Source organism: Phaethon aethereus (assembly GCF_964289735.1).
Source record: "Phaethon aethereus genome assembly, chromosome: 11".
Classification (NCBI taxonomy): Eukaryota; Metazoa; Chordata; class Aves; order Phaethontiformes; family Phaethontidae; genus Phaethon; species Phaethon aethereus.
Genome location: NC_138587.1, coordinates 23,076,707 through 23,099,267, shown reverse-complemented (window position 1 = coordinate 23,099,267; position 22,561 = coordinate 23,076,707). Strand labels below are relative to the sequence as shown.

The 22,561-nt window shown below is 40.8% G+C and overlaps 1 protein-coding gene across 1 annotated transcript in view; it reads left to right on the top strand.

Moving 5' to 3' along the window:
• Positions 1-3,785: 3,785 nt before the first annotated feature.
• Positions 3,786-22,561, top strand: part of NUP210 (nucleoporin 210) — a gene marked incomplete at its 5' end in the record, with an annotated part of 66,540 nt that continues 47,764 nt past the window's right edge. Inside the window, 5 exons of the mRNA XM_082004554.1 lie at positions 3,786-3,940; positions 13,309-13,445; positions 14,196-14,327; positions 18,251-18,347; positions 21,111-21,261. Coding sequence (XP_081860680.1) covers positions 3,786-3,940; positions 13,309-13,445; positions 14,196-14,327; positions 18,251-18,347; positions 21,111-21,261 — 672 coding nt within the window. The remainder of the gene's footprint in view (positions 3,941-13,308; positions 13,446-14,195; positions 14,328-18,250; positions 18,348-21,110; positions 21,262-22,561) is intronic.

The following is a 22,561-nucleotide window of genomic DNA, read 5'->3' as shown; positions in this document are numbered from 1 at the left end:
AATACATGCTCAGTACTCATATCAAGTTGGTTTAGCCTTCCTGAACATGATGAGCCCTGCAAGTCCTTGTACTAACAAAAGACATGAGACACACATATTGTATACCCTTGAGATCTGAGGGCTCTGGAAGCACTGAGGAAATTCAAAGGCAAGGCAGGCAAACAGGCACCATCATCACTGTGCCATTCAAATACTTACTTTTTTTTGAACAAGGACTTAAAATTATTTCAATGCAAACAGAAGATCACCTCATGATATACTGATACAGGTTTTTTCTAGCTTTATAAAAAATATCTTCCTACGAGAAATTGATGAATTTAAAAGATTCAAGTATATGTCTCCTTACTTCTTTGGGAATGTTTTCAGATCTTCAGACTAACCAAGTGAGTTCATAAAATCTTGCAGTAATTCTCCCCCTTTTGTTTTCATATTTCGGTAGAAACATTATCAGCACCTGGTACTTTGTTATTTACTGTGTGTGTATTGATTGCCTCTCTAATCTCCTTAAAATGTAATTCTTCCCCAACTGGCTCAGCTGCTTGGAGAATAACCATTTATTGTTTGCCTTTATCCCTTTCACAATTAAGCAGCTCATTAAAGTACTCCCTCAATCGTTGCTACTAAGAAATTTCTATTTTTGTTCTTTATCAGACTTACTCAGGTGTACATTGATATGCATGTAAAATTATCTTGTATTCCTAATATGTCTATCCTGTTCCAATTCTCTACCATGCCAGATAACCGCCGCACTGATCGGAGGTATTTTTATGTTCTGTGCACTGGCATTTTACCGCGAGAAGGGATGTGCTGACTCCATACTGGCCTCATCACTGCAGAATGGAAAAAGAAAGTAGAGCACTGCAGCAGCTATGCTAAGTCATCCCATGATTTTAGTAACTTCTCACAGAGCATGGTGCTACACTCTCTGCCTCCTAGCCTGCTCTTCTCTACCCAAAATAATCTCTAACGCTAACGCAGTGCTGCAATGCATGGCTTCCAGTTTAAGTAAGCAGAAAATTTGCCTCACAATTTCACTGTGTAACGGAAACTGCAGAGTTGCTAACCAATGTCTCCTTATTCTCCTCTTACAATCGCTTAGTATGCTTTTGAGTATGCGCTGAAACATGTCAGACATTTAATTGCTGTACTTAACTGTCATGTTTCATCAATAAGTTTTAAGGTCCTAAGTGCACTTTGCTGTTCCTTATGAAAATCACTCAAGTCTAAGAAGTATTTGAGAACAATAATTTTCCAGTAACACATTGGATACTCATCACCATACACTGCTGATGAAAGCAAGCAAAGACATACTGAAATTGCAAAACCTACTTTTAAAAGCTAGGAAGTACTGAGATACAGACATTTGCTCACCTCATTCACAGCACGGGATGCGAGGTTCTCATTATCTACTCCTTACCTGCTCAGTTGTAATTATACTAACTGTAAACATATTGTACTGATTTAGTCATGGGTGATTTTATCACATCCCTCCCTAATATCTGAGTCTTTACTGAACTTATCTTCATAACATGCCTATGAAGGAAGTTTGATTGAAAGCAGAGTAAAGAAAAAAAAAAAACCTCTGTATTTTGAGCAGCAATTTAAGGTGTAGTGGCTTGATTTGCCAGAGCTTTCAATACCATACATCTTTCTGGATCCAGCTCCCAGTGACTTAAATTGCAGCTGTAAAGTTCAGCTCTTCTCTAAATCAGACCACACAATTTCAAGACGTGCATTCCGAAAATGAGTAATACACAAAGAGAAGCTACAGTGAGCAGTGAACTGTCCAGCAGCACACAGTCCTCTGGGATAGAATATGGAATAGCCTTGCTGAGGTACTGATCAATAAAACACTAGCTGAAGAAATATTAAAAAAAAGAAAAAAAATCCCCAAAAACCAACAAACCCAACTCCTAGGTAAATAAAAAGCCCTGTATTAGTTTATTTGCTTAGCATAGATGAGAATTGCTTATTTTCTATACTACCTAAATTAGAACTGGGTAAATTCTCAGGTGGTGTCAGAGATCTGGACAGCATCTGATCTTCCTGGGCAGAATCTAACTACCTTAATTCCAGGATGATTGTCCCCTTAAAATCCCTCCTCTTGCTGCATATATATACCATCCCTCTGTTGTAGGTCAGGACAGGCAGATCCTCCACATGACAACTTCATTCAGTGACTAGCTTTGATTAATTCCAGGAGTATGATCTTTCCATGAATGGTGAAGAGATCCTACCATTAAACATATGTTGAAACGATGATCCATGTGAATGTATACTGACAACAAGGACAAATTAAGTTGCAATACTTGCCTGGCTTTTGACTTAAAAAATACAATGGTTGTTCAAGACTGTGTTCAAAGTTTCTAAAAAAAGGCAAATTATCAAATACACAGAAATTCCTTCCTATGGAATCATGTTTATCCCTACATAAATCACCAGTTCATTTAAGTCTTCATCAAAAACATCTGTAATAAAGTGAACTGAGTAGTAGGATGCCATCCATTACAAAGTCCAATCACCACCAGGAGGCAAAATATGCATGTTGCAATATGTTTACAAAATATAGGGTAAAAAAAGTCAAATTGAGACTTGTTATTCCTGAATTCAATTCCAGGCTCTGAACAGACTTAAATGATTACTGATCTGTCAGTGACGGTTAAAATGTCCCTCCTTTTTCTTCTTCTTCTTCCTCCATTGTCCTACTTCCCATGCTGTCCCACCACACTTTTTGAGCAATACACAGCAAAAGGTCAAGCTCCCGTTAGGCTGGCTGATGAAATCTAGCTACTTACTGTGCTCCTTGGAGGAGCTCCAAGAGGCTCAGTCCAAGACCGCTTGTGGTATTCACCTGGCTCGCAGAGTTCATGTACCACCAAGTTCCTTGTCTTGACGACTTCACCTTTTTCTGCACTTCAGTCTGCCTACCATTTTTGTTTTTTCTCTAGGATACAAAGAGTACAGGAAAATAAGTTGTCTTACTTGAAGGATATAAGAATACAGGAAACTGGTATTTTTGTAACAAAAAAGTGTTGCTTAGTTGTTAGCATCACTGTAAGTAGTATAACATACACACTGAAAGAGTACAGTAATAGCCGTGTCTTTGTTGGATTTTTTTAGGGTTTTCTGATCCATAGCATTTAATCCATTTAGAGTTGTTGGGTTGTTTTTTTCAACCCGTAGGTCCTATTTTTTAAAAAACACCACCTCACCCCACTCGGCCTTCAGCAGGGCTCGTGGAAGGTGCTGTCCAGGGCAAAGTGAAGGCAGCCTTACACACCACGGTCTTCACCCCACGTCCCCAGTGGGGTGAAAACAGCCCATGCTCCGCTTGTAAAGGAGGATGAAGCGGCTCTGGTCGGTGACAGGCACCATCTTAGGCCGTCAACCATCAGACTTCAGCCGGCCACGCCGCCTGAAGAAAACCCACCTTCCTCCCTCAGCCGCTTACGCTGTTCCAACCTGACGTACCCCTGTAGACCTTTTTAGCCGCCCAAGTCCGCGGTGGTTTGACTTGGCGGACAGCCCTCGCCTCGACCGCTGCAGCCGCTTCCCCGCTCTTGGCGCCACTAGAAATTACCTCAGGGAAGGCGGCCGGGCCCCGGGGGGCGGAGGGGGCGAGGACAGGGGCCGGGCCTGCCCCGTCCGGCCGGCAGGCCCGGCCCCTGTCCTCGCCCCCTCCGCCCCCCGGGGCCGCCCTGCCCCGCCGCTGACGTCCCTCCGCCCGCAGCGCACAACCGCCCTTTCCCGCCCGCCCCCCCGGCGCCGGTTGCCCGTGGCGGAGCATGGCTCCCCCCGCGCCTCAGGCGCTGTCTCTCCTCCTCCTTCTTCTCCACCTCACCGCCTCCTCCAAGCTCAACATCCCCAAGGTGCTGCTACCCTTCACCCGCGGCACCCGCGTCAACTTCACGTTGGAGGCCAGCGAGGGTTGCTACCGATGGTGAGTGCAGGTGCCGCCGCCCTTTGTTCGCCGCTTCTTCGCGCCCACCCCCGCCGCCGCCGCCGCGCTCCCGCCGCCCGGATGCACCTGCGGCGTCTCCTCAGCCCGCGGCGGGAAAAGGCGACCCAGCGGGGCCTGGCTGCCCTCCCCTGAGGGAACCAGCGGCGTCAGGCCTCACGTTATTTCGGGCGTTTTTTGAGGTGGCCCAGCAGTGTGGGGGCAGAAATGGAGGTAATCCGTGAGAGAAAAGGCTGGGCTTTACCCACCATGGCTGTGGGTGGGTGGGTTAATCCCGCTGGAGAGGGGCTCTGTATGGAGGCCAAGCCCTGAGAGGAGAGTCCCTGCCGTGGGGGAGCTTCCCGCCATGGCTGGGCGCTCTGTGTGCGCCTCACACCCCACATACCCCATGCCTGCCTCCACACGTGCCCTATGTGCTCACCCTGCTGCCCCACATACCCACAATGCCACCCCACACATGCTTGCCCCGCAGCCCCACGTGTGTGGGGACAGCGCCCGCGCCTATGCTGCTGGTGTAGAAATGCCCCTTCCCTCGCTGTGGTTGGTAATGGAGGCCTGACAGCTCGGAGTGGGGGGTATGGACATAAAGGGGTCGTAGCACGATGCTAAGTTGAGAGCCTCTCGGTGCTGCCATAAGTATAGGCAATGCCCTGAGCGCATCACCTGTGGACAATGACGTCAAGTTTTAAAAGATTAAAGCTTTCCCAGTTTTCTTTTGGTGCTGAGCACATGGGATATGCTCAAGGGACTTCTGGCTGGGAGCCCCCGTCCCGCCTCGCACAAGGTGAGGCCTGCGAGCCAGGCCCATGGGAGGCAGCTCTGGGTCGTGTTGAGCACCAGGGGCTAAAGGCAAATACCACGGTGTGTGCAGATTTAGAAGCTATGTCACAGTCTTCGTGTTAAACCAGTGTTACCAACTCCTTGCCCTTCCTTTAGCATACCAGACTTGTAATTTGGACCAGTAATGAGCTGCAGGTACCTACCTGAAAAAAAAGTGGCGGTCAGGATATGTTTAGGATGATACTTCCATATGTGCTAGATGGACGTGTGTAGCAGTTATTATTTTGTGGCTGACAGTTACTGAAATGCGTCTTGTAGGACTATGTTTTCACTCTATATCAGTTTATTTGCCTGGTGGTCCTACACTTCTTGTCCCTGGGCTGGTTACAAGCCTTTGACCTGTGACAGTTACACATTTCTGGGTGTTTGCACCCAAGAGCAGTAATAAAAGTTTCTCCAAAAGTTGACTGAAAGGAAGTTAGTAGATGAGCTGCTTGTGGTCCTGTAATTTAATTTTTTTACGGACCATTTTAGTGAAAATCTCACAAGTATGGGTTTTTTCTTTTTCCTTACTCTAATCTTTAAAGGCAACAGAGTCTTTGAAAGGATTTGGTTTATGTGGTAAAGTATATTGTATGAAGCTAAAAAACAAACTCATCAAAGCCGTAGTAAAATGTAGGTGGTGTAGACTGTCTTTCCTATTTTGCTAGCGAACTGCTAGGTGATGCTGGGCTGGCTACAGCCATTCCTGCTTGTGCCAGGCACCATCCAACTGTCAGAAGTATGTAGACCTTTGCAAATCTCACCGAGATCTACAGATTAAAAGATTTGGTCCACATAGGTATCTCTAATGAGGGTGATTTGTAGGCACTTCGGAGCATTTTATATTGGTGCCAGCACTGGGTTGTATCTCTCATGCAGATAGGCTTCAACATGCTTTTCCATCTTCTCCCTTTGTCTGCCCTTCAGAGATTAATTTTGGTTGAGAATTAAGGAAACTATACCAACTTCATACAGAGTGTGTTGTCATTTTCTGTGCTGGGGTTGTAAATGTGTATTTATTCACTTCTGCTTTGCAGGGACTGGCAGGATGTGGGTGGTAAAACTCAACGTGTGCTTACAAAACCGTCAGAAGGAAGCAGTAGCTGTGTGTGTGTGACTGAGCAGAAGCAGTAATGCTCGTTGCCATGCCCAGAGCACGTTTGCGAGATTGCATCTGCAGCTCTCTTTCCCTCTACATCCTGGGCGCCTCAGGCCTTGAACTGTAGGGGATTAGAAAGAAGTGTGCTTTGGAGGGACAGGCAACTCCGCAGCTACTTGCCGACAAGTTTCCTGTACTTTCCTGTTAAAGCTGTGGGTAACAGCTATTACTGGAAAGAGGCCGTTAAACTGAAGAAGTTTGGAAGTACCAAATGTAGTGACTTCAGAAATTAGTGACTGTCCTTCACCCAGGATTTGTACAGTGATGAGTGGCTTTGCATGCACAAAAGCAGGGATTTGGAATGGAAATTACAAGATTCAGGCCCTTTGTGTCTGGAGAGAAGGGACTGAGGTTGTGTAATACGGGTGACTATGAGGTTAGAGGTAGCGTGTGAAGGCTGTTCTCTTACAGCAGCATCTGTCCTCAGAAAAACCATCCTTTGAGTATTTGAAGGACTGCATTTACTCAAACGTTCAGAATTCATACCAGAGTGTTCAATTTTGTGAGAAATCAGTCTATGGCATGTTGTGACCTTACTTCTTTCCAATTTCCCGTTGGGGCTTCAAGTTTACCTCTGAAAGCAGGAGGTTTTCAAAGTGATTGTAGTGGTGTCTGAGAATTCCAGTGATTCAAAGGGAAAAGGTCAAACTTTATCATCATCCCAGCAGATTGGGAGCAATGACAAAGTTACAAGCATGGCTTTAAAGTATTTTCTGGGTTTCAAGATACTCATGCCTTCTGGAGCTTGGGTTGCCTTAATGTTAAAATTATTTTTTAGTGAAAGCTTTGTTTTCAAAGCATATGATGTTCCCATCTGTAAATATTGTACATGGTGCTATCTTCAGGGATAAAACAGAGTCTGTGTGGACATATTTAGCGTTTAAATTACATCTGTATTTATCTTTTAATTACCTTAATTCAGAAATTACACGTGGAAGAATGAAAGCATTCGGAAGCAGAGTTTTCTCCTTGAAATCTGCCTTACCATAATAACTTTTTTGGGGCGAGGGGGAACACACAAAACAAAAACATTTTATACAGCATGGTGCAGGGTATTTATAGCAGAAATTATCTGTAGAGCGTAAGTATGTTTACATGTCTGTAACGTTATTTCATATCTTGTAGAATTGAGATACACGGTGAGAACAGATGGTAAATTTAAACTTCCGGAGTCAGCTTTGAGGAATACAACTGATTGAATTTGAACCATTGACTGTTGAAGTTGGAGGCTTTGCTGTGGAAAGGTTACAGCTACAGGAAACTGTTCAAAGGTGATAATGGCCCTGTACAAGGTTGTTTGTTGCAAATATAATGAAGGAGAGTTTATTGCCACCTCAAATAAAAGGGTTTGTGTGTGCGCTCTCGCCGACGAGGTTACATAAAGCTAATTGCCATTGCGAGAGGAGCAGGTGGCAGAGTGCTGGAGTGAGAGATCCGGTGGCTGAGTGGTGTTTGAGCTACGTAATGCACAGGTACTTCCAGAGAACCCAAAACCTATGTACAGCGCTGCCGTTGCAGTGGTTGGCTGGCAAAGCTCATTTTCTAGCTCCTTATCTTGTCATGTTTCTGATACTGGGTTGTAAATTGGTCTTATCGCTCTATGGGATGTATGTGGTGGCTTATGTGTTTTAAAAAATGTATATGAAGTAGTGTTGCTGATCGAGATCTCTTACTTTGCTGTAAGCCTGACAATCTCATCTCTGATAATCTGGGGGGTTTGTTGTTGTTCTTTCGTGGATTACCTGTTTTACCACGGGTCTAAAAAACACTGTCTTTGACTCTGTCTGAAAAATGTTTTGTGTGAGATACTGACTAATAGTTTCCATATCATGAAATGACATCTTAAATAATGATTGTCATCCCCTGCTATCCTTACCCCCTTCTTCGCTTCTCACCTGCTCTGCATTTCCTGCTTAGAAGGCCTTGAATAGCCAAAGGCAGCAAAACCTTCTCCCTCACTCTGGGAGGTGCCTATGCTGCTGACTGCCGGGTAGGCTGGCAGCGCTGCAGCGTGTGCTCTCCCAGTCTGGCTTCAAGCTCTGGTAGAGACCAGAACAAGCTCAGAACTGGGTTGAGATACACTTGTTGGTAAAGTGAGATGGGCTGTGCTGCTGTGGCTCAGGTCTGTGCTACCCGGGTATGTTGGCTCAAAACCAGAGCGGGTAGTGTGACTCTGCAGCATAGATGTTCTGCCAGAGTTGAAGAGGCGGAAGAAATAATTTGTTTTTTCTCTTGGCCAACGTGCCAACCTGCAGTGAAGGTTTACTGTTGAAAAAACTTTTTCTGAATCTGAGCATAACCTGCCTGGGAAGGAGGACAGAAAGAGTAGGGACTGTTGTTGATTTTTGGGTAGCTTTCATTGCCGAACACTCATGAAATGTTTAAAGACTTTTGCTTGCTCTGGGTGTGGGTCTCACCTTAGTAGTTGAAGCTTTAAGGGTGTTTGCATGTGAGAAGGTTTAACAGAGTGGATAACTTGAAATAATGCAAAATGTGACATTTGTGTTTTGGAAGTAAACTTCCATTTTTTTAGTTTTATTTTCTAATTTTAAATCAGGCTTAGCTAATTTCAGAACAACTTCTCTAGGCCAACCTTTATTTATTTCATTCTCTTCATTGGAAGATGACTATCACTAGTGTGGCGTGCCGTTTTCCTTCATGCAGCTAGAAAAGGTATGAAGATAAGGACTTACGGTAAAATGCTTTTGGCCACCAGTTGATGTGACAAAATATCCAAGTTACAGTTGGGCATCTGGATTGGGTTTTGAGAACAATCATCACTGGCTTAACTCTGCTTCCTTTGAAGATAATGGGTGTGCCAGCTGGTCACCATTATAAAATCCCATGAGGAAAAGTTTCATCCTTGGCTCATTCTGTGTTGTAGGATGTTTCCATTTGCTGTTAAAGCAGAACTGGATGGAGGGTTTTTTTGCTGCTGCTTATTTTCCCAGTACAACAAGAAATGTCCTAGGAGAGGGTTGAGTGAACAATAGCGAAATAATCTGCCACTGTGTTGTTAAAAATCCTTAAGAGTTGAGAGACCTCTGCCAGGCTCCCTTTGCGTTTTCTTTGGAAGGGGTTCAGTTCCCGTAGCTTTTGTTGTCTCAGAATCTGTTTTTTATGATACAACTACAGTTGCCTGGATGTTGTTGTGGCTCTTGTGTCTCTTTTCATTTTTGTATGTCAACAGTGTTAGTCCCAAGAGTGACCAGAAATAAGGTACCTAATGTATTGGTCAGTCCAATCTTGCCAAACTCTTGAAAAACTTTACTATCCAGTTTCCCTCTGGCTACAAACCTGCCCACGTGCCTGGTAAAAATTCTAAAATATTAGGTCAACTGACAGCCATGGCGCATCCACAAAGGTGGATTTTTTGCTGATTGAATTGAGTTTAGTCTGAAGAGCTGACAAAAAATATGAAATGCTGAAACGATAAGAATCAACAGAGTATTGCTAGAGTGAGGGAAAGAATAATATTTGCCTGATCTTTAAACCAGCTGATAAATAAAGTATAATCCTTGAACTATTCACATGTGATATTACAGAACAATTGATTAAAAAAATGCAGGCACAGGTTTGAGTAGATCTGTAGATACAATCTTGGCATGTGGTTCTGTGTCGGGGGGGCTGAAAATAATGAATTAAATGGAAATCAGCAAGAGGACTGGCGGTCTTTATTGCAAGCGTCATTAATTCCTCAGGAAATAGGATTTTATTCTGAGGGAAATAAATATTTGGACTTTTATTAGCTTTTTTGCCTTGCCTCCTCACTCTTCTTTCTAGTGCTTCATCCCATGCCTTGCTCGCTCTTACAGACGCTGATATGAGATTGAGAGCTACTGCCAGAAATGCTTCCCATTGCTTATTTCCCAGGATCTAATTTTGACCTCTGACAAGCCTAGCTCTTAATATCACATGCTGACGTGCCGGGGAAGATCTGCCATAACTGGAAGATGATCTAAATTGCAGTCTTTGATGTCATTTTAAAGCAAAAGTTTCTTGTCTCTAAGATGCAGTAGTGATCCCTGTGTGTATTACAGCAGGGTAATATAGAGCCTATTTGATTGGTGCCTTTTCCTTTCTGTACTTGACCCTGAATTTGCTGTAATTGTAAACAGAACGTGCTTTTGATACTGCCAAATGATCTTGAGAGGTCATCAAATATTTCCTACGTTATGGTGTAAAAAAAAAAAAAAAAAGAGTCATGCAGATTGTTTTTTAATATAAATCAATAGTAAACCAAGCCTCAGAAAGGCCCTACTTCACCTGCCCAGTTCAAGTAATTGTCTAAAATAGCAGACATCCTATTGGTAACAAAACTAAAAATGTATTTGTATTTAAAAAAAATTCAGCTGATACTCTACCTCCTATTTATATTACGGTTAGAGGCCAAATAGTTTCTAATTCTAGGTTCCTTACTCCAGTGACAGCTAAGAGTTAACCGGCATTCAGCTGTAAAAGCTCCTTTATAATTGTGGCATGTATGTAAGTTGACAGCTAAAATTTAATGCAAACTTTTAGTTTATCTTTGTTCCTTCCTTTTTCTAGTCTTAAAAATATCCTGTAATTAGATTTAGTTTTACAACACTGCTATTAGTGCAAACTGTAGTGGTTACATATTACAATACATAGCCATATATTAAAAGAACAAATACAAACCACAACGAAACCCCTGTTGTGTTGTAAACACAATCAATTTCAGACTGTAAGAATGCAAAACCCTCAAATTAATAAAGAAAAAAATCTAATGCCAGAGGATATTAAGCAATGTAAAGAACTAAATAATAAAAGTCAGTTCCATACATACAATGCTATTTTAAAATGCCTGCATGCACGTTAAGTCAGATCCGCATGCTCACCTTAAAAAGCTTACCAGCCAAATACAGAAAAAGCCTTACTGGTTGTGAATACTAACGTTTTTTAAAGAAACTTGCTAAATGTTGGAAAACTGTTTCATGGTTGCCTAAGAAGCTACAGAATAACAGGAAAAGAACTAATTGTTCACTCTTAAATTAATCACTGGATAGCAAAGTTAATTTACAACCCTAGTATAAAAAAATATGCTCGTATTTGTGTATGTTGCTTAGGTATCCAGAATATAACAAACAATTTTCAGGTTTAAGCTTCTAATTGGTTTTTCAATTGTCCATTGCATACTGCTGTGGGTTGCTTTTTCCTTGATCAGATAAAACACTTCGAAATTTCTGGGTTAGCAGTTGCTACGGTTGCTTCCAAATCCTTTAAAACTAGTCTCCATATAAGCAAAACATTGTTGGGAGCACACCAATATTATCAGTTAATAATTCATTGAATTGATGAATTTCACCCAAGACAAAAATACCATACCGCTATGCAGCGTCTAATGAACCTGTGCACCGTGGTTAGCTTGCACAATTGAAAGTGTTCTGACTGGGGGTTTGTGCTCTTGGATTGCAAGCTTTTGGGGCCTCATTGTTTGGACAGTGTAGTATGATAAAATCCAGACCCGTATGTGGAGAACCAGCAAGCTGACACAAACGTGGTTTTATTTCATGTGAAGTTTCTGTGGGAAATGCAGTGTTTGCTATCTTACCAACTGCTTCGAACCAAAGGGGTCTTTGGGTCTTGCTTAAGGTTGAAAACAGGATTTGCATTTTATTCCAGTGACTACAACCAGATTGGTCCATGTTCACCTGGACTGCAACAGTTAACTCTAAGCTAACTGGACATACTGTCGTGTGCTATTTTTTGAAATGGATACAATTTTAGCCATCAAGAAATTTTGTTGTTCGCTCTTTTGGATTGGTTGGTTCTGCCAAGTAATAAAAGTAGGTAGAACCCACGTCTGGGGAGAAGGGCAGGTGTGATGTGGCTGTTTGTTTGAAACTCCCCTCCAGCTCCTTGCTGAGTTAGAAGATTTTTCCCAGGTCACAGGTAGGCATTTTTTTAACATCCTCCAGAAGGAAAGTCTAAACCAATGCGACTTCACCATCTTTACCAGGTGGGGATGTAGTGCCAGGCTTAGATTGCATTTACCAGATAATGCCGTGGTTTAATCAGTGCTGCTGTCTTCATCTGGGAGAAGCAATTCCTGAACAGCTTTGTCATCAATGCTTTCTTTCATTGTTTTAATCCTGCAAAGGACCCTTGTGAAAGAGCTTTGACTCAGGATCCCTGAGCAAACAGCAATGGCTGTTTCAGGCACTTAATTCATTAGGGTTTAAGCAGGGTGCTGGTCTCTGAGCTGGAGTCCAAGCTTGCAGCCTTTCTGCTTCCCCTGGGGTAACTCCTGCAGGTGCAGCATGAGCCAGGGGCTCACGTGGAGCCAGGACCTCATGCCGCCACCCAGCTCTCCACAACAGTCCGTCAGCAGCTCGTCCTGGGTTGGAGGGGTGACGTTCTTTAACTGTTTGCAAGAGCTGTCGCCTGCTTGAGTATTTTAATTGCTTTGAGCACTCCACATTCCAGCCTCAGCTGTATATTGCTACTCTTTCAAATTTAATTTTGAGAGGCTTGGTTTTTAAAAACTCTTAAACTCTTTTTTTTTTTTTTTTTTTTTTTTTTTTCTCATCTTGACATTTTTGGCACACAGGGAGTGAGAACTGGGCTCCACGTCCATGCTGAGCTTCCCACAAGCTCATTCCTGGAGCAGTTGTCTTTAGAGAAGCCATACAAGTCAGAGCAGGAACTAAAAGATGCATCAGTTTTAGGTCAAAATTCCATGTAGGCTTATATTTCACCAGACATGATTATACAACTTAGCATGTTTTAGACAGTGATACATACTTCAGCTAAACAGACTCAATCCAATTTTTTTAAAAATGTTTTGATTGAAGAATCTTGTTTCTTACTTATTCAGAACCTCTGCTGTAGTAAACGTATGTAATTGTGATGTTCTGACATCAGGGAAAACTTCTAATTTTTTCAGAACTTTGTTTCAAGCTTGTTTTGAAATGCAATTACAAGTGGTGAATGGAACTTTAGCTAAAATTATTTTGCCTTCTACTTCAGTATTCTGTATGTGTTTTTGCTTGTTCCACACCTCTAAGCTAATAAATAGTCAGGTGAAAGGCTTTGTAACTTCGGTAAGTAGCTGGATATAGCTCTGAACTGACTGAATTGCAATCAGCAGTGAACATGCCACGGGAGAGAGATTGCTGTATTTGCCTGGGCTCTGGTGGGCTTCTGGTCTGTGCTTTCCCCTTCCTCAGCCCACACTTGCTTTTGCTGAAGTCCTGGAGGAGCTGTTGCAGTTCCAGCTCTTACGAAAGTCAGGTCCTGACCATGTAGCATGTTTCATGGAAATTATTTTGGAGGCTTTTAAACCAGAGCTTTGATTTCTGTCTGGCAGTAACTTAAATCCTTCTAACACAACCAAATAATCGTGTAGGTCCTCCACCAGGCCAGAGGTTGCAAGCATAGAGCTGGCAGATCAGGATGAGCGCCAATGTTCGCAGAAAGCTGTTGTCCAGGCACGGTCCTCGCAGCCCACACGTCTGACAAGTATCATCTTTGCTGAAGACATAAGTAAGTTTTAACCTTTGTAAGCACACGACTACTTGTTTATGGGCATCCTCCGGAAACAAAGTAGAGATTTAAAAGTACACAAAACAAGACATTTCCATTCATATGCATAGTCATTTTAGACTTCCCACGGGCATGGTTTTTAAGCTAAGTTAAGGTTTTTAAGTTAGGAAAACAGATAATTCTTAAAAAAAAAGAGGGGAGGGGTGGCTGAAAATAATTTTCAGTACATACTTTTTATATAATCCAAATTCAGATGTTTTGCATTTAGAAAGCTGGAAATTGCCTTTGTCTGTCATACAGTATACCTGGTTAGTTTTTATAATGACAGATGGGCAAAAAAGATGATCAATTAAATGTCTTGCAGTCACTAAATGGATGTATATAGGGGTTTATCATTTGTGGGTAAAAGTCACTGATTTCTCTAGGACATGAGCCATGTCTGACAGTTGCACTGTAGAAACTCTTAATACATCCTCAGAAAAAACGTCTGTAACTGTCAGTGTAAGAATTAAATTGTTAAGATTTATTCTAAAGTTCAGTGAGAAAGGGAACTGCGTTTTTTGCTTGCTTAGCCACAATCACCATTTGACCAAGAGTTTCTTAGTCCAGGTCATGACCTAGTTTTAGTTCCTTCACTGTCAGTGTCTTCTGTCATTGGCTAAATTTGAGGTGGATTTTGTCTGGTTGGTGCTCTTGATGAGCACATCCAGTGTTGCTGATTTCATGTACCTTTTCTGATGTCTCCTCCAGTGACTGGACAAGTGCTTCGTTGTGATGCTATTGTTGATATAATTCATGGCATCCAAATTGTGTCTACGACAAGAGAACTCTATCTTGAAGATTCACCACTGGAGCTAAAAATTCAGGCTTTGGATTCCGAAGGTAAGATATTTACTAGTAGCAGATAAAATACACATTGAAGCTCTTAATTGGCTGATATGTGCACTGGTTTTATTTGTGACAGAATTGAATGGTAGAAGCGAAGCTGATTAATTTAAAGGGAGTTCTCTGGATAACACACTCAGTAACCTATTGTTTTTATTTAAGTGTAAAATCTATGTACCACCTGATTAGGAAAATCAAACACTCCTTGATTTCCAACAACTTTTGCTTGCCTTTCTTCCTTATTTTCTCAGGAAACTTAATTCTAGTGCTAAGGGTATTATTTATAAATAAGAATTTAAAATAATTAAAATAAAGCTGTCAGCTGTTAGCAATTCTACCTCCAGTCACTAGTAAGAATGTAATGGAAAAAGTCCCAACACTTGTCCTGTTGAAATGTCCGATTAGGATTTAACTAGGCTGAGAAGCGCTGCGCAGGAATGTGAAGTAGTCTGGTTTTTGGTATGTTTGGGTTTTTTCTTTTTTTTCGTTTGAGCTGAGGTAGTCTGAAGAATTTTGCAAAAGGACATTTTATCCGAGTCCAATCAAGCATCCAACAGGTTGTTCAGAAGTGACGTTGAAGAGCAACCACCTGTTGCTTGGATTAATATCCCTTAATTATTATAGAAACAGTCACTTCTGGGAGGTACCATTTAGGCTCATAAAAGTCAGTGCTTTTGGACTGAATGCATGATTACTCAATAGGAGCAGAAATCCACTGCTTTTCATACTGCCTGTAGCATCAGAAAACGAAATATGATGCTGGTGAGAATTTCATGCTTTGGTTTCAACACTGATTTTTATGCACACATCGACACTCACACAAACCAAGTGATTTTTAGGACAACTACTGGGCTGAAAGCAAATTATATGTAAAGCAGCTATAAAAGGTTGAATTGTTTGTTTTGGGTAGTTGATGAGCCCATCCTATGTTCGTTTGTAAACCATGAATGCCAGGTTATATATGGTGATATGTTAATAATGAAAAGTAATTTCATTTTCTTGTACTATGGCTAATACTGGATTCTTGGTTTGGTGTTTCTGCAAACCCTCAAGCATGCTCAAAGGACAAATTTGCCTTGGAAGCCACCCAAGGTAGAGTCTGAACAGCAGCAGTGGTTCAAAACGCACAAAGAACATTTAATCCGTGTGACTGAAACAAAGTATGGTTAGAAGCCATAGGACTAAACTTCCCAATCTAAGTTTAGGGGATCAGGATACGCTCAAAAGCTTTGAAAATCAGTTCCTTTTGACCCAGATAACCTTGGGATCCATCCTTGGGAGACCTTTGAACATAATCGACCCCCAGTGTTCTTTCTTGGCACACTTTTAAAAAAAAAAAATCATTCAAGAGCAGTCGCAAGTTCATTGAAGGCCATAATTGTTCAGGAAAAGTCACATAACTGAATAAGTGACTTCTGAACACTTTTTTTCTTAATACTTAGAAGGTGAAAAAAGTCAATATAATTTTCCAGTTCAGTGAATATTGGGGAAAATCTGTTTAGGTTTGCTGAAAACTTGCAGGAAGAACAGGTGTCAAGCCTGTTACTGCATCCTGTGTGAGAGAGAGAGTAGATGCTTTGTATCAGCTTTTCTATGTATACAATGTGGCAGTGACAGAGCTTTTTCCCTGGTATGTAAAGTTGTTCAGTCCTAGGGGTGTACCAAGTGCGATTTGTTCTGGGCTGATGGTGGTTAATGCATCTTACACTGCCAAATTATTGCATCTGGTACGGGTCAGGCCATTCATTAACATTGATAATTCTACTCCTGTGAGTATCAGTATATCTTCAGGAATACTTTCTTTCCTTATTCTCTTCCACGTATTGTCCAGTTATTTTTTTTTCATAAGCTATATTTTTTAATCAGTTACATTAATGCAGATTCCTTTTTGTACATGCTTTTAATAAACCACTCCAAATATAAACTTGATCCCCAAATACTACTCTTCAAAGATTAGTAATGCAAGAGAGGAAGATGACCGTGGAGACCTTTGGCCAAATTAAGTAAGAATATAGAGGGAACAAAAGTCATGCTATATATTGTTTTCTTTTATCTGTTGCTCAAGTTATTTTATTATGACTTAACTAGAGATGAGCTAAATACGAGAAAGACTTAAAGATGCGAGTTTGCGTTTGTTTGGCTACGAACTGTGCAAGGAACACGGGCTTCCTGCCCCAGCGAGGGGAGCAGAGCACACTCCAGCCTCGCCAGCAAGAGCCGCTTTTCTGCTGAAGCGTCACAGAGGAGCAGCTCTGGGCCGGGTTACAGCTGTGGAGCAGGAGCACAAGTCACTGCCTATATTGCCATCTGAGGAGCCTGGGAGGGTAATGTTACAGCTGGTCTGCAGCTCCCGGGACAGCTGTGTGATCCTGCAGGGAGGGACAAAGACATAATACAGTTCGTGACAAGCACTGTATTACCTGGGTGCTGCCTCTGAGAGGCTTAATCTGGAGACAGCTGCTACCCCCCATGCTGCAGATATAACTGATCCTGTCTTGAACTAGTGAGACCCTGCATCGTCTGGGGAACGCCCATGATAGTTTGTCTCTGATAACCTGACTTTGCCTTCATAGTGAGGCACCCCAACAGGAGCCAGGACATCCAGGCCCAATGGTAGTTCAGAGGCTGTAAGGACGGTTTCGTGCTTTTGCTGCCAGTTTGCTGCAGCACTGGCTGTGTCCAGGCATCGCCTCTCCATAGTGCCACGATGCGCGTTTCTCCACTGTCCTTGTTATTTTCAATTGGAGTAAAACAAAAGAGTGAAATACAGCTTTTCAAGCATGCATCATTAGAAAAAGTTAGACTTGAATGAATGTTAAATAATCCAGTCTCAATCAATTTTAATTATATTGCCTTATGCATTTAGAGTTTTGTGTTTAAAATCCTATTTATTTGGGATTTGGAGCTACCTGTAGTAAGTTGTATAGAAATGAGAGAAACAACATAGGCTGTTTGTTGTGTTAATTTGTCTTAAAATATTTTTGTGGCTTAAAAATGTTGTAAACCTCTAAGCATAAGAATTCAATAATAAATTTGCTTTGATTCTTACTTTATTAGTATAGATAGAAATGTCAAGGAGTAACACAAATTAAAATACATTTTAAAATATAGTAAATACTGGGATTTCAGTTCCGTATTTATTAGTGCCAGTGAACACTGCAGTTCAGAGCAAGACTCATTGTGAAGACTGTAAGATCTTTCAGATTAGCAGCTCATTACACACTTAAATGTAATCATGGTAAATCTTTGCTTTCAGTTTGTTTATTCCTTTCTGTTCCTTTTTGTTCTCTTTTAACATTTACAATGTCTTATGATCTAGTGGCTCACAGTTTCTAGAAGGAAGGTGCTCAGTTTGAGTTCTTTGAGTGAAGACTTACTCCTGTTACGGGTAAATCACGGTTGTGCTTAAAACGCAAACGACATATATGGAAAGTGCAGTTCCCCAGTTCTGTGAACTCAGGTTACCCTCACGGTATTTCAGATCCACATGTTTCAAAATGAAAGATTGTTTAGTAGGTTGTTTTGATGTCCTAATATCAAGAAATATTGATGTCCTAATATCCAAGAAATAGTAAGGTTTTTGTGGTCAAAGGGGAAAGGAGGTGGTGGGTGCCAAAGATATCTTGGGGGCCAACAAGTGGAGGATAGGTGGTGACACCTACACTTATCTAGTGGCTTTGTGAAAAACATAAAGTGGCACATGATGTTGCAAAATGTGAACAGAAAAGCCAGTTAACAGAAGCATGTTAAATTTGCCAAAGTCAGTAAAGCAAGGGAGATTGTGATTTTTTTAACTAAATACTGATAGAGCTTCTTTTAGGGATAAGATAGAGAAATTTCCTAGGGGAAAAAGTCATAGTTTGTTCCAGGAAGACTCTGTGCTTGTCGTTTATTTTTGTTTTAATCTGATTGATTTATAGGAAACACTTTCAGCACATTGGCAGGGTTAGTCTTTGACTGGACAATAGTAAAAGACACAGAGGCTGATGGCTTCTCAGATTCCCACAATGCATTACGGTAAGTTAATTTAACTTGTTCTCGAAAGTCTCTTGTCCATTAAGTTTGATGTGTATAAATATTTCCCCACATCTAGGCAGTTTACTGAACTCATGCCTAAAATAATGCTTATGGCTCAATTGTTTCAGAGGTTTAAGTGCCTACTCAACAGCCTGGGCACTCTTATCCCTGTTTAATTTAACAACTGATAGTGTTAATGAGCAGCCCAGGTATCTATAAAGCAACAAATAGAAGTAAATAGATGCAATTGTTGATCTTCCTGAAACATCTTTTCAAAGGAAAGATTTATCAGTAAGACTTTATCTCAAGCTGTCAACAGAGAGGTGTTTTTGGGTGTGGTGTTGGTTTTTTGGGGGGTTTTTTGGGGGTTTTTTTTGTTTGTGTTTTTTTTTAAATAAGTCCTCTTCTGTTTCAGAAAGGAGCTCTCTGAACTTGAAGAATTTCAGATTTCAGTCAACACTTAGATCTGGTGTTGAAACAGCTTTCAAAGTAGTTAACTTTTGAATTGGAATGGACCTAGTGGCTGGACCAAGCTAGATACAGCTCATAAGGCCAGGTGAAATAATTCAATGACATGTATTCAATACATTGTCTTTCAAACAAAGCAATGAATGGAAAGCACTTGCTTGACAAATAAGCTATGGTGCTTGGTTCATCGTCTGTATTGACTCAAAGAATAAGTCAACTGGAATTTAGAAGTGCTGTATTTTGTGGAAACTTCTATCCAAAGATCTTGAAAGAATTTTGCAATTTACTAATGAGATAAGTTTTTTTCAGTGTGTCTGTGTAATAAGGAAATACTCCCTCCATTTAATGGAGGTGGAGTTCTTGCCCAAAAGTCAGAAAGCTCACCTGTGGCAGGAATAGGAATAGAATCCAGACTGGAAGATTTACTTTTTTCTTTAGGGGTGGTGTTTTTTTTGGGTTTTTTTTTTTTAGTGTTTTTTTTTTATCCCTCCTGTATTTGTCACAAGACCATCTTTGGCTTCTGTTTTAGTGTTGTGGGGTTTTTTAAATTATTTTAATAAGCATGTGCACTATGTAGTTTTAAAGTGATGACTTCATTGTTATTTCTTCAGTGGTTTCAAACAGAAATTTGAGTCTCCATCCTTATTAAACTAACCAGAATTGAAGGCTACTTAGCAGTATCCTGTATGGCATATTTTTCAGGTTGGACTCCCAAGAGTTTTGTCTTTACACTGACACCAACTGGTGTCAACACACCAGGATCCTGTTATCTAGCAGTATTGTGCTAGTATATTCATCGTATTGTATGCCATGGTGAATCTTGACTTTGCTCAGCGTGAATGTTGGTGGAAAAAACACCTCCCTGATACACATGAATTTGAGCAGACTGCAAACACATGAAATGTGGGTTTTTTCTAACAAAACAGTTTACAAATACTTCTTGAGTACAGCTTTAGTCAAAACTTCCCTAACCTGTAGTAAACTTGTAAGATGAAATAGATTCAAACTCATGCAGCAGAGGCTTCTGTTACTTCAGAAAACAGGCTCCAGCAAAGTGTAGCTAGATTGCGGGACATAAAATAATGTAGGAAACTATCTTTTCCTTTAAAGAACCTGGCTTTATTCATATGATGATTCTATGACTAGCATATGGGGAAACCAGTTCTCTTAGAGAGCAGAATGGTTAACAGTTAACTTCCATCCTCAAACCTATATTCCAGATACAGTTGAAATGGGGTAGGGGTAGCAAACAAGACTCTTTGCTACTGGGTAAAAACACAAACTCCAATTTTGCAGCCTTAGAGAAGAATGCGCAGCATTGCCTGAGGAAAGCCTGTTAAGCCCATAGTAGACTTGAAGCTGCAGGTATGAGCATATGGCTCCTATGTGCAGTGAGAGCCAGACAGTGTGCTAATTGTTCAGTGGTACTTACGATCCAAGTCCTAGTCGTAGAATCATTAAGGCTGGAAAAGACCTCCATACGGAGCTTTTTGTTTCAGTATGAGTATCTGCTAGAGATGTGATTTTAACCAAACTAATATTGATATATGCTCTACTGTTAGCACAGCTATGATAAGATAAAAATACTCTCATGGTGTTACAGCTTTGCAAAATAAACAATAAATTGTCATAAATATGTTAATACTCATAACTGTTCTCAATATGACTTTACTGATTTTACTGTGAAAAGGCACACAAAGCCAAACGGATCATGTGCATACAGAAGCTGGCAACCTTTAAAACATGGTCCTTTTGCAATTTCTGTCCTGTCGTTTACCCATTCACGGCAAATTCTTTTCCTCTCTGTTGTCACTTTTCATTGACAGTCCTAACATTTACTACAAGTATTCTGCTTGTAGATTTTTTTCATAGTCATTTATTAAATGCATCCGAGCTTCTTCAATATAGGTCAAAGTCATGTTCTGGTCTGTTAAGCTGTTGCTTTTATAAACGTAAGCTTTGGGTCTTTCACATCAGTTGTTCCACAATAATCTAGAGAGTTTTTGCAGTCTACACCTACTGTAAAAACTGGAGGGATCATTGTAGACAACATGTGCAGTCTTCTGATATCTCTTGAAAGCCAACAAACAAGCTTCAAACAAACTTTTATCAGTCACAGAAATTAGCTGCAGATATCTTGAAGAATGAGAAAAATTTGGATATCTGGTCCCAGGCAGACATCTTAAATTTGCTTAAAAATGGAAATAGCTGTGAATAGATGCCGGTGGTATTTCTCTGTGGGTTTACAAAGATTGTTTAACAATTTTTCTGTTCACTTTTTGGTTCACCTTTCAGTATACTCAAGTTCTTAGAATCCACTTATATTCCACCTTCCTATATATTAGAGATGGAAAAAGTTGCCAAGCAAGGAGATACCATTTTGGTCTCTGGAATGAAAACAGGGAGTTCTAAATTAAAAGCAAGAATACAGGAAAGCGTCTATAAGGTAAGAAACTTGCATTCATTTTTTTTTTTTTTAATAAATTCTTTAGTCTTACAGTCCAATGTTACAGGAGTATTTTGTTTGCCGCGCTGTATTGTTCCCATTGTGGATATCAGTGCTGCATCTCTGTCTTACTCTGTAGCCCATACCACAAAAGGTGACAGTGCTGCTCTTGATCACCCTGAAAGGGTTGGAGTTTGATGCAGTTACCTCACCCAGGACGGTGCATGTGCCAGAGATCATTTCTAAACCAAACTCTCTGACAAAAGGCCCTGCGGCAGAGGAATACACTTTGGATACTTCTGTACAGTTTTATTATTCCTGAGAGTCATTCATATTACATACATAACTAGAACCACACTGGATGGGGCATTGGCCCTTTAGCTCTTTTTAAAAATAACCGACTAGAACAGTTCAGGTCTTTTTTTCAATAAATAAATAGCTAGAAGAAGGATTGCTGTATTGGATATACCTTTATTTCCCATTGTGCTGGAAATGAATGTCATATGAATGCTTCGTTAGCATCTAATTCTACCTTACTAGATTCTGGTCTCCAAGGAAGGGCTTTGGGATCGCAATGTCAGTGCCACAAGGGTGTTAAACCGCAGTATTGGCGGTTTTCCCAGCTGTTCTGTAGATCCGTGCTGTTTCATTCTTTGTAGCTTGTGGTGACTAAGCTTTTCATTCAACTCTGGTAACAGAGTTGTTTTTTCTCTAAATAAAATTTACAAACACCTGAGAGTTTTTATGGGTTATCACTTACAGGAATACTTGGCATTGTGCTAGTATTAACTTAATACTGCACCTTAAAAAAGTCCTTCTATAAAACGGTGGTTTTATTTGGAAGCTCATCTCATACCTGCAGTCTGTTTTTGCAGATTTGTGTTCACTACATGCTGTACTTAATGTTTCTGCTTAAAGCAGAATTGCCTTGGACTATCTAACCCATACCTGTGTTCTATGAAAATATTATCTAAATGTATGCAATACTAGTAATGTGGCACAAACAATAGTGCATGTTGAGAATTGTGGCTTTGTTACAATTCTACCTAATTGTGCTGAATATAGTTACCTTACATGATATCAGTCTTTTTTTTCCTTGAATTCTTGTAGCTTGGTTAGTTTTCTGGTTTAGTATTTATTTTTCTGAATTAGTTTTGAGCTGATACTGTAAGTGAAATTGAAATAATATTGTTCCATTTGCAGTTTTTTTTATGGCTTTCTGGTTAATGGTTCCTTTAAATCTTTCACTGTTGCCAGATTGCACATTTTCAGTGAACATCCCTCAAACAACTGTAATAGA